At 38.0% G+C, this 14,664-nt stretch overlaps 1 protein-coding gene across 2 annotated transcripts in view; it reads right to left on the bottom strand.

The window, feature by feature from the left end:
* ATRX (ATRX chromatin remodeler) overlaps positions 1–12,285 on the bottom strand; it is a 216,863-nt gene extending 204,578 nt beyond the window's left edge. For both annotated transcript variants that reach the window (XM_069464119.1, XM_069464120.1), the window contains exon 1: positions 12,058–12,285. In XM_069464119.1, coding sequence (XP_069320220.1) covers positions 12,058–12,077 — 20 coding nt within the window. In that variant the 5' untranslated portion in view covers positions 12,078–12,285. The remainder of the gene's footprint in view (positions 1–12,057) is intronic.
* Between the last annotated feature and the right edge of the window lie 2,379 nt (positions 12,286–14,664).

Genomic DNA, 14,664 nt, shown 5'->3' with positions numbered 1-14,664 from the left:
ATAAATAAACGTAATATACCACATTAATAGAATGGGGAAAAAATCACATGATTATCTCAATTGATGCAGAAAAAGCATTTGACAAGATCCAACATCTTTCATGACAAAAACACTTAGAGAACTAAGAATGGAACTTTGTCAATCTGATAAAGGGCATTTATGAAAAATCCACAGCTTATATCATATTCAAAGGTGAAAGACTAAAACCTTTCAACCTAAGATCAGGACAAAAACAAGAATGCCCATTTTTGTCACCTTTATTCAATAGCAATCAAGAAAAAAAAAAGAAATGAAAGGGATCCACATTGGAGAGGAGGAGGTAATACTATCTCTATTTGTAGATGATGATATAATCTAATATATAGAAAATCCTAAAGAATCCACCAGAAAAAAAAAAACTATGAGAGCTAATAAATGAATCCAGCAAACTTACAGCATGAAAGATCAACACAAAAATATCAATTATATTCTGATACACTAGCAATGAACAATCCAAAAAGGAAACTGAGAAAACACTCCCATTAAAACAGCACCAAAAAGAATGAAATACATAGGAATAAATCTAATCAAAGAAGTTCAAGACTTGTACACTGAAAACTATAAAACACTGCTGAAAGAAATTAAAGAAGACCTAAATAAATGAAAAAATAACCCATGTTCATGAAATGAAATATTTAATATTAAAAGAGCAATACTCCCTGAAGTGATCTACAGATTCAATGTAATCCCTATCAAAATTGCAAGAGCCTTAACTGCAGAAATGGAAAAGTCAACCCTAAAATTCATATAAAAATTCAAGGATCCTGAGCAGCCAAACCAACCTTGGAGAAGCTGGAATATTCTCACTTCCCAGTTTCAAAACTTAATAAAAAACTAAAGCAACCAAAGCAGTGCGGTACTGGCATAAAGACAGACATACAGACCAATGGAATAGAATTGAGAGTCAGAAATAAACTCATGCATCTATGATCAAGTGATATTGGACAGGATGCCAAGACCATTCAATGGGGAAAGAACAGTCTCTCCATCAAATGGTTCTAGAAGAACTTGATATTTATATGCAAAAGCAAAAGTTGGACCCCTATCACACATCACATATAAAAATTAACTCAAAATGGATCCAAGACTTAAATATAAAAGCCAAAATTATAAAACTCTTAGAAGAAAACAAAGGGAATAAATCTTCATTATTTTGGATTTGGTAATGATTTCTTAAATATGATATCAAGTACAATACAACAAAAAATTGATAAATTAGACTTCATCAAAATGTAAAACTTTTCTGCATCAAAGGACACTATCAAGAGAGCGAAAAGACCAACCCACAGATTGGGAGAAAATATTTACAACAAATAATATCTGTTAAGAGATTAATATCCAGAATATATAAAGGACTCCTACAATAACAACAAAAAACCAATTTAAAAATGGGCAAAAGACTTCAACAGGGGCCAGGTGTGGTGGCTCATGCCTGTAATTCTAGCACTCTGGGAGGCTGAGGCGGGTGGATCATTTGAGCTCAGGAGTTTGAGACCAACCTGAGCAAGAGCGAGACCTCGTCTCTACTAAAAATGGAAAGAAATTGTATGGACAGCTAAAATATATATATAGAAAAAATTAGCTGGGCATGGTGGTGCATGCCTGTAGTCCCAGATAATTGGGAGGCTGAGGCAGGAGGATTGCTTGAGCTCAGGAGTCTGAGGTTGCTGTGAGCTAGGCTGACCCCATGGCACTCTAGCCCAGGCAACAGAGCGAGACTCTGTCTCAAAAAAAAAAAAAAAAAAAAAAAAAAGACAGATAAACGGATAAAATGTATTAGGTAATTAAATATGAAATGTCTGATTTTGAAGCAAAAGTTTAGTTTATCTCAAACAAGCAGTACAATTAATCAAAGTAGGCACCTAAACTATTGACATAGTTTTGCCATCTTAACAGTAGCTTGTTTATGCTAGAAGCAAAGAAGCCTGGAGAGCTAGTGGTGATTAAATCATGAAAAGCCTTTTCCCCAGCTTGTTGAGAATTGAATATTTTTCCTTGTAAGAAGTGATCCAAAGCCTGGAAGAAGTGGTAGTCAGTTGCTGCAAGGTCTGGTGAATACAGTGGATGACAGAGTTTCCAAGTCCAGTTGCTGTAATTTGAACAGCATTGTTTGTGCCACTGGTGGTCAAGTGTTGTCTTATAAGAGGATTGGCCTATCTCTATTGACCAATCTCAGCTGCTTAATTGCAAGCATCCTCATCATTTCGTCCAATTGGTTGCAGGAGACATCCACTGTGATCAACTGACCAGGTTTCATGAAGGTACAGTGGGCAAAACCAGCACTGGACCACCAAACAAGACACCATTATATTTTTTTTGATGAATATTCGGTTTTGGACTGTGTTTTTGGCACTTGATCTTTATCCAACCATTGTGCTCAACGCTTGCGATTGTCAAGAAGAATCCATTTTTCATCACATGTCACAATACAGTGTAGAAATGATACACCTCTGTGTCATGACAGCAAAGAAAGGCAAGGTTTGAGACTATTTCTCTGCTGACACTCATTTAATTCATGTGGTATCCATCTATCCAGCTTCTTTACCTTGCTCATTTGTTTTGAATTGTCCAATATTGTTGGAATAGGAATGTCAAGCCTTGCTCCTAATTCACACATAGGTTGAGATGGATTCACTTCCACTATAGCTTTCAGCTCATCATTATCCACCTTGGTCTCAGGTCACCCATGTGGCTCGTTTTCAGGATTAAACTCACCAGAACAGAACTTCCCAAACCATCAACATACTGGGCGTTTATTAGCCACATCCTTCCCAGATACTTTGTTGATGTTTCAAGCTGTCTGTGCTGCACTGGTTCCATGATGGAACTCATATTCAAAAATAACACTAATTTTTGACTTATCCATGGTTTCACAAAAATTGCTCTAAAAAAATTGAAAGAAAATCACAAGCCATACTCTGGTTTCTCTTCAGATCGAATAAATCTTTCGCCTTTTACAAAAAAAAAAAAAAAAAGAAAAGAAAATCACAAGCCAAAATGTGCATTTGAAAGAGTGAGGAAGTCCCCTCGCATAAAAATAAAACAAGAAGTGTCAAAGTAAAATATCAGAGATAGCAACTGCCAAACTTAGTACTTAAGGAAATCGGACATTTCATACTTAATAACCTAATAGTGTGTATATATGTATATATATACACATATAACAAAATATTATTTAGTCTTAAAAGGAAGGAAATTCTGAAACATGACACATCATAGATGAACCTTAAAGACATTATGCTAAGTGAAATAAGCCAGACACAGAAGGACAAATATATGATTCCACTTAAATGAAATAACTAGACAAATTTATAGACAGAAAGTAGAACAGTGGTTTTCACGGGCTGAGTGGAGAATGGAGAGTTACTGTTTAATGGTTATAGAGATTCTGTTAGGAATGATGAAAAAGTTCTGGAGACAGGTGGTGGTGATGGTTATATGGCAATGTGAATGTACTTAATGCCACTGAACTAATTGGACACTTAAAAATTTATTGAGAGGGGAGATGTCTTGTTAAGTGTTTTTGCCACAACTAAAATTTTTAAAATATCATATTTTATGACACACGATATTTATGATATTGTACAACTCCATTTATGTGAAATTTTCAGAATAGGCAAATCCATTGAGTTAGAACGTAGGTGTTTGCCAAGGGATGGGGGAGGCGAGAATTGGGAAATACAGAGTGAGTTTCTCTTGGGGGTAAAGGAAATGGCCTAGAATTCGATAGTGATGATGGCTGCACAACGTTGTAAATGTACTTAATACCACTGAATTGTACACTTTAAAATGCTTAAAATGTTAAATTTTATGTTGTATGTATTTTACCACAATTTTTAAAAAGAACAGAGAAGGAATACACAAATAACAAGGTTAGTAACCCTAATCTTCCTCCATTAATGCTCTCCCTTCCAGTATAAGAGTAACCTTTAAAATCTGTTTTAAAAGTTCCTAAGTGTACATGTATAAGCTACTTCCCTATTTATTGCAAGGAAAATATATTTACACGATTTATTAAATACTTGCTTGTCTATGTTATTTGTTTTTAGTCTAAATGCACTTTTCAGGGCAGAACCTAGGTATTTCTGAATTTACTAGGCTCAACCTACCTGGGCAAATAAATGCTATTCAGAATTTGTCTGAAAATGTCACACTTTCCAAACCATTTTTTTTTTTTTTTGAGACAGAGTCTCACTCTGTTGCCCAGGCTAGAGTGAGTGCTGTGGCGTCAGCCTAGCTCACAGCAACCTCAAACTCCTGAGCTCAAGCGATCCTCCTGTCTCAGCCTCCCGAGTAGCTGGGACTACAGGCATGCGCCACCATGCCCGGCTAATTTTTTCTATATATATTTTTAGCTGTCCATATAATTTCTTTCTATTTTTAGTAGAGGTGGGGTCTCGCTCTTGCTCAGGCTGGTCTCGAACTCCTGAGCTCAAACGATCCGCCCACCTCGGCCTCCCAGAGTGCTAGGATTACAGGCGTGAGCCACCGCGCCCGGCCCCAAACCATTTTTTTAAATAAAGGACTGAACAAATCCCAGTCTTTCGTTTTAAATACAAAGCTATAAATGCTCTAATGGAGGTAAGAAATTATAAATTTGAGTAATAAAGCAGCAATATTTGAATCAGATCTCCATTTTACCTTATTACTTTAAAATAGCTGTCTGTACATAATGCCCAAAACAAAAAAAATTAAATTGCTATAAAGGTTACCATATTTATGTGGGCCAAATTACTGGGAACTTCAAGAAATGTTTCATTTTTTTTAAGAGATGAGGTCTTGGGCCAGGCACAGTGGCTCACACCTGTAATCCTAGCACTCTTGGAGGCAGAAGCTGGAGGATTGCTTGAGGTCAGGAGCTTGAAACCAGCCTGAGCAAGAGTGAGACCCATATCTACTAAAAATAGAAAAACTAGCCAGGCATCGTGATGTGCACCTATAGTCCCAGCTACTCAGGAGGTGCTTGAGCCCAGGAGTTTGAGGATGCTGTGAGCTAGGCTGATGCCACAGCACTCTACTTGGGGCCATAGAGTGAGACTGTGCCTCAAAAAAATATTAAGGGCGTACAAATGTTTTTGTTACATGGATAGCTTTTATAATGCTTGAGTTGGGGCTATTAGTGTGCCCAACACTCGAATAGTGTTCATTGTACCTGTTAGGTAGGTTTCTACCCCTCACTTCCTTTCCCCTCCCCCTCAAAGTGTATATTAATATAGATTTTTTAAAGTGCAATGTAAGCTCCATGAGGACAGTGATCTATTTGTCTTGTTCATCAATGCAGTACCTAGAACAGTTCCTGGCACATGGTCATAGTAATTAAGTAATAACTAATATTTGAGTAATTATGATGTCCCAGACACTAATCTAAGTGCTTTATGCCCATTAAGTCACTTAAACTTTATGTCACCCCAGAAATATTTGGTAAGTGAATTAGTATATTTTGCAGGATGACAATAGTCAGTACCTCAATAATGTAATATATGGGTTCCTAAAAACCACCAGACTATGCAAAATTGTGCAATGAATACCATATAACTCATAGGAAAAATGGGACTAGAAGCACAACACTCAATAAACTCATCAGTGACACATTTTTTTAAAAAGATAGAAACCTAAGAAATATGGTAGATTAAAAAATGCACAAATACAATAAATATGGCACTTTACCTTGAAAAAGACCTGAAGCTTGCTTGTGGAAGTGGGCATCAGTTCATGAATTATTGTGAAGTGGTAGAAGGAAGGTTATCTGAAATCGGATGGAAAATTGTAACAACAGATATGGATGGGTGTGGCTTATAACATACCTGAAGAACTGAGGTAGCTGGTAAATGTCTGAGGTATGTGCATGTATATGCATGCACTTTTACCCAGCTCTGTTCAGGTAGGTACAGTTTCCAGCATTTACCTAGTGCAGTAATCAGCAAACTCCTTCTATAAAGGGCCAGATAGTAAATATTTTAGGCTCTGTGGGCCATGAAGTCTTTGTTGCAGTTATTCAACTCTGAAAATTGGTATGCAAAAGCAGCCACAATGTAAACAAATTAGCATGGGTGTATCCCTATAGAACTTTACAGAAAAAAAGCCACTGGTTGGTAGGCCATAGTTTGCTGATTCCTGACCTTGCAGACAAAATCCTGAATAAGCAAATGCAAATTGTGCCCTATACTTCAAATTGTTCACTGATATATCAACCTTGTTGGAACAAATTCACATTTTCAAACCAAGCATTATAGCAGAACTAAATTTGGAATGCTATCAAATAAACCAAAATATAACTAATATAATTCAAATAAGCAAAATAATCCAGTATTACTCAAAAATAATATATTTTGGATCTTATAAGTCTAATGTTACCCAACAGTCAACCAACCACTTCAAAAGACCAAATAAAGACAACTAAGCCCCGTAATATTCTGAAATAAATAAATAAATGACAACTAAGGATACAATTTGATAAAGTCATTCAAAAGCTGTACCTTAAATTCTACATAATCTTTAAGAAAAGTAATACTTTTGACAGTTCTGAACTGAAATTATCAGGCTCATTCAATAGGGCACATGTACCTTTTACAAGATTGTCAAGCCACAAAAGCTACCATATAAACTGCACAATAGTTATATAGTGTTTGTCCAGGAATTGAGTTAAAAATTCTATGTTGACCTTCTTCCAAAATAGAAAATGCTAATATATACAAAATTCCTTTGCTTGAGCTGCTATTCCTCACATTTGTAATCCTCCCACAGTCTTCTTTGTCAAAACTGTACCATCCTCCAAGGGCCAGATTCAAATGCTCTCTCTCTATAAAGCTTTCCTTGGTTCCCATTAGAAATGTCCTCCTACTCTGAACTCCCACAGCAACTAACTTTTTACCTCATGCAGGCTTTATCACTTTATATCCTGCTCCAAAACTATTTGTGTACATGTTGCATTTCCTCTGCTATGTGGAAAATAAGACTAATCTTTAGCTATACTAATCCCTCTACCTGACTGCCCTCTCACAGCCAATCCTTACCTAAGTCATTCAAGACTCAATATAGGTACCATCTCCTCTGCAAAACTTTCCTAGACATCCCCCAAATTATGCTTCCCTTCATTTGTGATCCCTAGCACAACCAATATATTTCCGTAGTAGCACTGCTTTGTAACTGCTTATTCAGTTACCTATCTCCCTTTAAAAATGCCTTAAGGTGGCAGGAATTTCATTTTTTCATTCTTTGCATATCCTAGCATGGTGCCATGCATGGCCCCTAGTTGATATTCAAGTATTTGATCAACTAATAAAGGATTTCCTCCAAATATGGAGTGCAGGATATATACATGTGAACACTATTGCCAATAATTTCTTAAAGAATTATTGTATGTATGGAAAAGTTAACAAGAGAGCTGGACTACAGATACCAGGAATGGCTATTTCAAGCCAAAACTAGGAGACAAAATTTCAGCAGAGAAAGGATCTGAAAATAGCAGCTACAGTGCAAAGTTCAAAGACTCTTTTCCCATGGCAAAAAGAACCACTGGCTACAGTTAATATAGGTTTTTCAGAAGTATCATCTTCAATCATAAAACGGCAAAAATACACTGGATACAGTAATCTTTCAAAACAGAAAGATCCTGAGCCACAATGATAAACTTCCCAGCAAAAATGGTTTTCTTTCCGATACATGTTTGCACAAGTATGTGCACGATACTAACTTCCCAGCAAAAATGGTTTTCTTTCCGATACATGTTTGCACAAGTATGTGCACATGATACTATTACAGATATTAGCAACAAAACACCTGTTTCTTAATCGTGTTTCTTTCTTTCTTTTTTTTTTTTTTTGAGAGGGAGTCTCGCTCTGTCACCTGGGCTAGAGTGCCATGGAGTCAGCCTAGCTCACAGCAACCTCAAACTCCTGGACTGAAGTGATTCTCCTGCCTCAGCCTCCCAAGTAGCTGGGACTACAGGCGCAAGCCACAACGCCCAGCTAATTTTTCTATTTTTAGTAGAGACGAGGTCTCACTCTTACTCAGGTCTTAAACTCCTGAGCTCAAGCGATCCTCCCGCCTCAGCCTCCCAGAGTGTTAGGATTACAGGCGTGAGCCACAACGCCCTGCCCTAATCATGCAAGTTTTAAGGCAAAAAAGATATAAATACATTGAATAAGGAAACTTTCTCTCACCACTACCCTTCTCCCTACCCCACCAAAAGGAAGATAAAATAAGAAAATGATCAACACTCATAAAAGCAGAATTTTTTTAAAAAAAATGGCTTTATAGACCATCTAGTACAAGTTCATTCTGTAAATGACCAATCAGAGACCTGGAAAGGATAAATGATTTGTCCAGGGTCACACAATCAGCTAAGCTACAGAGCTATAACTAGAAAACCCAGGTTTGACTCATAGTTCAATGTTCATTTCTCTATACCAGAAGTTCTCAAACCATTTAGTCTCAGGACCTCTTTACACTCTTAAACATGAACAAAAACCCCAAAGAATTTTAGTTTGTCTTTTAAGAACCACTGTTATAAACATGTTACCTACTCCAGAACACCTGCAGGCTATCAAGAGCTATTAAACTTACTCCCATTTTACAGATAGAGAAATGGAGGTTAAACTGTGCATGTCAGCTATCAAACTGATCTTAAGATAAACATTAAGACACACTTAGAGACACCACTTAGACACTCCTTTTACTGCCCTCTTACATTCAACATTTCTAAAGGAAGTTCTATGCATCATTTTACTCTAAAAGTGAAACAGGCACATAAATACACAATTTCTTACGAAAAAAAATCTCACACACCTATATCAACATAGAAGTATTCTTTTAAGTACTACATTTATCTGATCTCTAGAAATTATAGCATATAACTGAAAGCTCATAGCCTACCACATCAAAGATCGCCAATAATAAAAACTGGCCTGATCAAAATTAAGGTCACAAATGTCTTTGCTCTCCAACCCATAACATAAACAAACAAATGGAATTTAAATGCTTTCAAAACCCTTTATAAAATTTTTATCTCCTCCCCCTCCACAGGCCTGGCTTAATGCTTTCCACATAGTGAAAGTGAAAATATTTCACAAATAACATTTTTCAAAAATTAGGTTACCATGTAATTGCTTGTTAACTACCACCTTAACAAACATTTTCAGAGACATTCAACATATCTCAATTTGAACAACCTCTGCCTTTTTATACAGAAGACCAATAACAAGTTAATACAGCTGTAAGCTTTTCAAGTAATCGACTGTCATAAGAATTAGAAGAGTTCCATCAAGTCTCCCAATATCAAGATCTTTCTATGAAAATAAAGCTAAGTTTATCAATCAGATGTTCATCTTTTATAATGTCAAAAACTTAAAGAAACAAGTCAATCTTATTTAAAGCAAAACAAAGAAGAAAAAAATCTTTAAAAACAACAAAACCTTTAAATACAGAGCCACTGATTATTCAGTGTATCATTTAGCCAGGTCATCGGTTTATTTTCCTCTCTTGCCTTTTGGCCATTTTTCCACCACAGAATCCTAGAACATTTATTTTTTTATTAACACAAGTAAAAAAAATTAGAACTAGTCTTTGTTTCTACTTCTTAATTGCTAGACAGAAGATCGACAAAGAAAAATTCTGGAACTACTGTGTAAAATAAAATTAACGATAATGCATAGAACTGCTTACATTATTTCTGCCTCACATTAGAAGAGACTCAAGAGTGATTTAGTACTGTGGGTTCAACTCACTCAAGCATTACCTGTCAGATTCTCCTTTAACTATGATCATGGTTTGGGAGATGAATGATACCTCAGCCTGAGACAGTTCTTCTGAACACCTACTTTGAGCTTTTTCATAGTAAATAATCAGGGAGTGTCACACTTTTTAATTAATTCCCTACATTTATATATGTGTTTCTTTACAAGGGGTTTTTCATATAATAGCTTAGGACTTTCCTGGAATTAAATGTTTCAGTTACCTCATGATATAGCATATCTGGACATAAACGGTACATTATAAACAGCTACAAAATCACAGACCTACAACAAATGAGAGGAGGTAATATGAACTTCTTCCACCATAATACTTGGCTAAATTAAAACGGTCATAATCAGGTTAGACCTGGCAGCTCAAAGAGGCATTAATCTTGTTAAGAATATAAACTCTAGAGGCAAGACTGGGTTCAATTCCAGTTCCACCAATTACAAGCTGAATACCTTTTGTCAAGTTCTTTGATCTCTCTGTGCCTCAGTTTCCTCATTTGTAAAATGGGGAAAACCAAGTACATATCCCATAGGGCTATTCTGAAAATTAATCAAGACTACAAAGGACAACAAAAAGCAATCAGTTTTAGTTATTATTATTATTATTACCACCAAGATCTACAAAAATTCAAGACCAGCAAGAAAAACCCTGGCATAAAATGAATTATTCTATTCAGAAATTCTACACATAATTTGTTCACTCTAAAGAAAGGAAGAAAATTCAAGTTCAATCTATAGTTTTAAATGTAGACATTGAGAAACTCAGTAAAATCTAGCCGCCATATTTAACTGTAGAACACACCGTTCATGCATATGCACATGAGTGCCTGACAATAAACAGCCAACAAGTTGTACTGGGTATCTCTTATGTGCCCAATACCCCCATAAGTAAAGGCTTGTTGTACTTGAGCCAACTGACACAAATTCAGAAACCAAGGTCACAATCTTTACACAACTAGGCCTCTATAATCTAAGAACTAAAGCATATTTTTCCCAAGGTAAGAAAAGCATCATCTATCTACTGTTTGTTAATGCAGAAAAGCAGACATAAGTATCATAGGCTCATTCCCAAAATCTACATTGTAGCTAAAGTGCTCTAAAAACATATGCCATACGCCATAATAGTTACTCAAAGACACATTTTTGCCAACTATGAATGCAACATCCATGCTCCCTGTAATTTTACTTTGCCACTAGGCACCAAGGATGCATCTCATAGTATAAAAATTACTTAATTCACATCGTGGGATGAAAAATCAAATGTTAAACTGCCTGAAAAGCCAGCCAGATACTTGGGTAAAAGTGGTATACATTTCATATTAACTACACAAATTTTTCGACACTGTCAAGAGGCAAATCAGAAGCGTATGAGAAAAACAGCCTCAACCTAATAAACGTGCTTGATTGGTAAGAGGCGGCCTGCCAGGCACAGTTTCCCTTGCAATAAATCTTACTACGCATCAATCCACATTAACCTGTCCCCCATCCCTCATGGAATGAATGAATGAATAAAAATAAGGCCTAATTACCTGTACTCGAAATTTTCCCAGAAAGTGGGGCAATTTGAGGTGCCATTAAAGCTGGATCTCACAAAAAGTAGTATACTAGGGTCCTCTGGAAGCAAAACCCTGCGTTAGTATTCCCTGGCCCAGAGATAAATCCAAGGATACCCTTCAAGATCTGGGGTAGAGAAGATAAATAAATACCTGGTAGGACACCTTCCCCCAAAAAAGGCTTGATTCCTAGGGCTGCAGAAAAAAAATAATCCCGCAGGGCCCGGGTACTTCCCGTCTCCAGCAGTCTAAACGCCACTAAGTCGTCCCAGGATCTCACATGCTCCGTCCCGCCCACCCCTCCCCCTTCCCCTCCCCCTCTTCTCACCCTCCCCCCACTCCTTCCCCACGCAGTTTCTAGGCCCAAAGATTACGAAGAATGACCGGGATACCAAAGACCGCCTCCGATTTAGGGGTCTCGATCCCACATGCAGCAAAGAATAAACAGAGGAGGCTAACCAAGCTTCACCAGTTAGCGGAGGTTGGAAGAAGCGCCCAATACCCCAGGCCGCGCCCCCCCACTCCCGCCCCCATTCCCACCCCCACCCGCACCCCTGGTAGAATCCTTCCGCCGAAAGCCTTCTCACCTAACGAAAAAAACGATACCTCTTTCCGCCAAGCAAGACGTAGGCCTAACCCACCAAGCAAAAGCCTTCCCAAACACCCGACTCAGAAGGTGCCTAGGCCCAGACTGCTGGGGCCGAAGAGACGGGGTTGCGTTTTACCTCATGGGCTCAGTGGTCATGTTTTCGCTTGAACGCCTTGTCGGCTTCTGCGACCGTTGGGCGCCGCTCTGCACTCCCCGGCGCCCGGTTAAGACAGAAATGTACTGGAATCTTAGTCGTCACTGTGCTGGATCCTCCCCACAGCTCAAAGGCAGCTACCACTGCCACCGCCGCAGGACCCGCGGAAACAAAGCGACGCCGCCACCGCCGCCATTTTGTTGGGCCGAGGCTCAGGCAGGAGAATTGGCGCGTCCTCCCTCTTCCTCTTTCCGTCATCCATTGGCTACCACCTCCGCAGCGCAGAACCTTATTGGCTACGGAGATTCACCTTCTTTGGGGGCCTGTTGCTAAGGCGGTCGACGTCATTTGATCCCCTTCACCTTTCGCAGGGGGTCCAGTTCAGTCACAAATGACCTGAAAGTGCTAGTGACATATTTTGACTTTATTCTAAAAATGATCTTTTGATCCATCCTCTTTTGTTTGACATACTGTCGAATCAATAACAGCAACTTACATTTATTGAGAGTTTACTATATGCCTGGCACTACACTAATCCTTCATCTGAATTATCTCATTTAATCTCTACACCGTTTGAGACAGACCTACATTTTCCAGGTGAGGAAACCAAGACACAAGAGTCCCACAGTAGAGGAGCCGAGATTCATAGAATGTATATGGCAATCGTATATAAATATTTCTTTCCTGTATTCTGGATTACCCTCACATTCTTTTCTTTCCTACATGTTTTATGTATAATACTCTGTATGCCAACATACTTACAAATGCATATGTATATATACTGGTCTTATATATTACCTGTATGCATATGTGGGTATATGATATAAGACCAACTTGAGATCTACATACAATTCTTTTGATATTCAGTCAACTAAAACTGCCACTTAGAATGCACATACACATCGGCCATTTCCCCAGTCTGATGTTATGTCTAGCTCACAAACCAACCAATCTGATCTGTTTCCTCCTCATTACAGAGGAGGCTTGGTTAAATGATCTCTAAAAGGCTTTCCAGCTTTTATGTTCAATAATTTGATTCTACATTGGTAATCTCTGCTGATCACAAATCAGTTCTCTAAAATAGAATATTTTGAGTGTTTTGAATTTAATTTGTTTTGAATTTTATTTCCAAATTTATTCTGCCATGCATGATTTAGTTTATTCTGTTTATTTTTCTTGAAATGTGCAAGAGCTCCTGATGTAGTTAGGCGACAGAGTTGCTGTTTCCTACTAAAATAGCAAGAGATAAGCCTTTTTTGAATGGAACATTTTGATAACCTTGACAGACTCAGGCAATTTTTTTTTCAGCTCATTATGGGGGTACAAAAGTTCAGGTTATATATATTGCCCATGCCCCCCATCCCCCCGAGGCTGAGCTTCAAGCGTGTCCATTCCCTAGACAGTGCACATTGCACTCATCATGTAGGTATGCACCCATCCCCTCCCCCACCCCATCCCCCCCCAGTCGGAACTTCAAGCATGTCCATTCCCCAGGCAGTGCACATCGCACTCATCAAGTAGGTATACACCCATCCCTTGCCCCCAGCCCCCACCTCTGTCCGATACCCAGTTGGTGTTATTCCCAAATGTTCACTTAGGTGATGATCAGGGAAACCAGTTTGCTGGTGAGTACATGTGGTGCTTATTTTTCCATTCTTGGGATACTTCACTTAATAGAATGGGTTCCAACTCTCTTCTTGAGAACCAAAGAGATGTCAGGCAACTTTTTAATCAACAGAAGCCTGTACACATTTCAAATCATCTTTGGAATGTTCAAATTCCATTGCCAGCTGTAGAAACCAGCCTTCTGTATCTACTATACTGATTTTCATTTTATCTTCCATATATTAGATACCACTTAAACAGACAATTTACAGGAGTCCTGTTTTCCTCCTTGGTCTCTTCCATCACAAGACAGCACACAAGCATGCTTGCTATCAAACAGACTTTACTATGGGAAAAATAGTAAACAGGCCATTTTTTTAATATGAATTAAAATTTTTTCTTTTTTTGCTTATGAAAATCTATCTGATATGGTAAGTTTTTTTTTTTTTTTTTTTTTTTTGAGACAGAGTCTCACTTTGTTGCCCAGGCTAGAGTGAGTGCCATGGCGTCAGCCTAGCTCACAGCGACCTCAAACTCCTGAGCTCAAGGGATCCTCCTGTCTCAGCCTCCCGAGTAGCTGGGACTACAGGCATGCACCACCATGCCCGGCTAATTTTTCTATATATATATATATATATTTTTAGTTGTCATATAATTTCTTTCTATTTTTAGTAGAGACGGGGTCTCGCTCTTGCTCAGGCTGGTCTCGAACTCCTGACCTTGAGCGATCCACTCGCCTCGGCCTCCCAGAGTGCTAGGATTACAGGCGTGAGCCACCGCGCCCGGCCATGGTAAGTTTTTATTTCTTTTTTCTTATAAGTATTTTTTAAGTTTTTAATGATAAATAATTGTACATATTTATGGGGTATAGTGTGATATTTTGATATATGTAAACAATGTGATGATCAAATTTGGGTAAGTAATATATCCATCACCTCAAATATTTATCATTTCTTTTGGGGGGAACATTCAAAATCCCCTCTT

The sequence above is a fragment of the Eulemur rufifrons genome, chromosome 30, assembly GCF_041146395.1.
Source record: "Eulemur rufifrons isolate Redbay chromosome 30, OSU_ERuf_1, whole genome shotgun sequence".
In the NCBI taxonomy this organism is placed as follows: Eukaryota; Metazoa; Chordata; class Mammalia; order Primates; family Lemuridae; genus Eulemur; species Eulemur rufifrons.
Note: the sequence above shows the minus strand (reverse complement) of the source record. Positions and strands in the feature narration are given on the sequence as shown.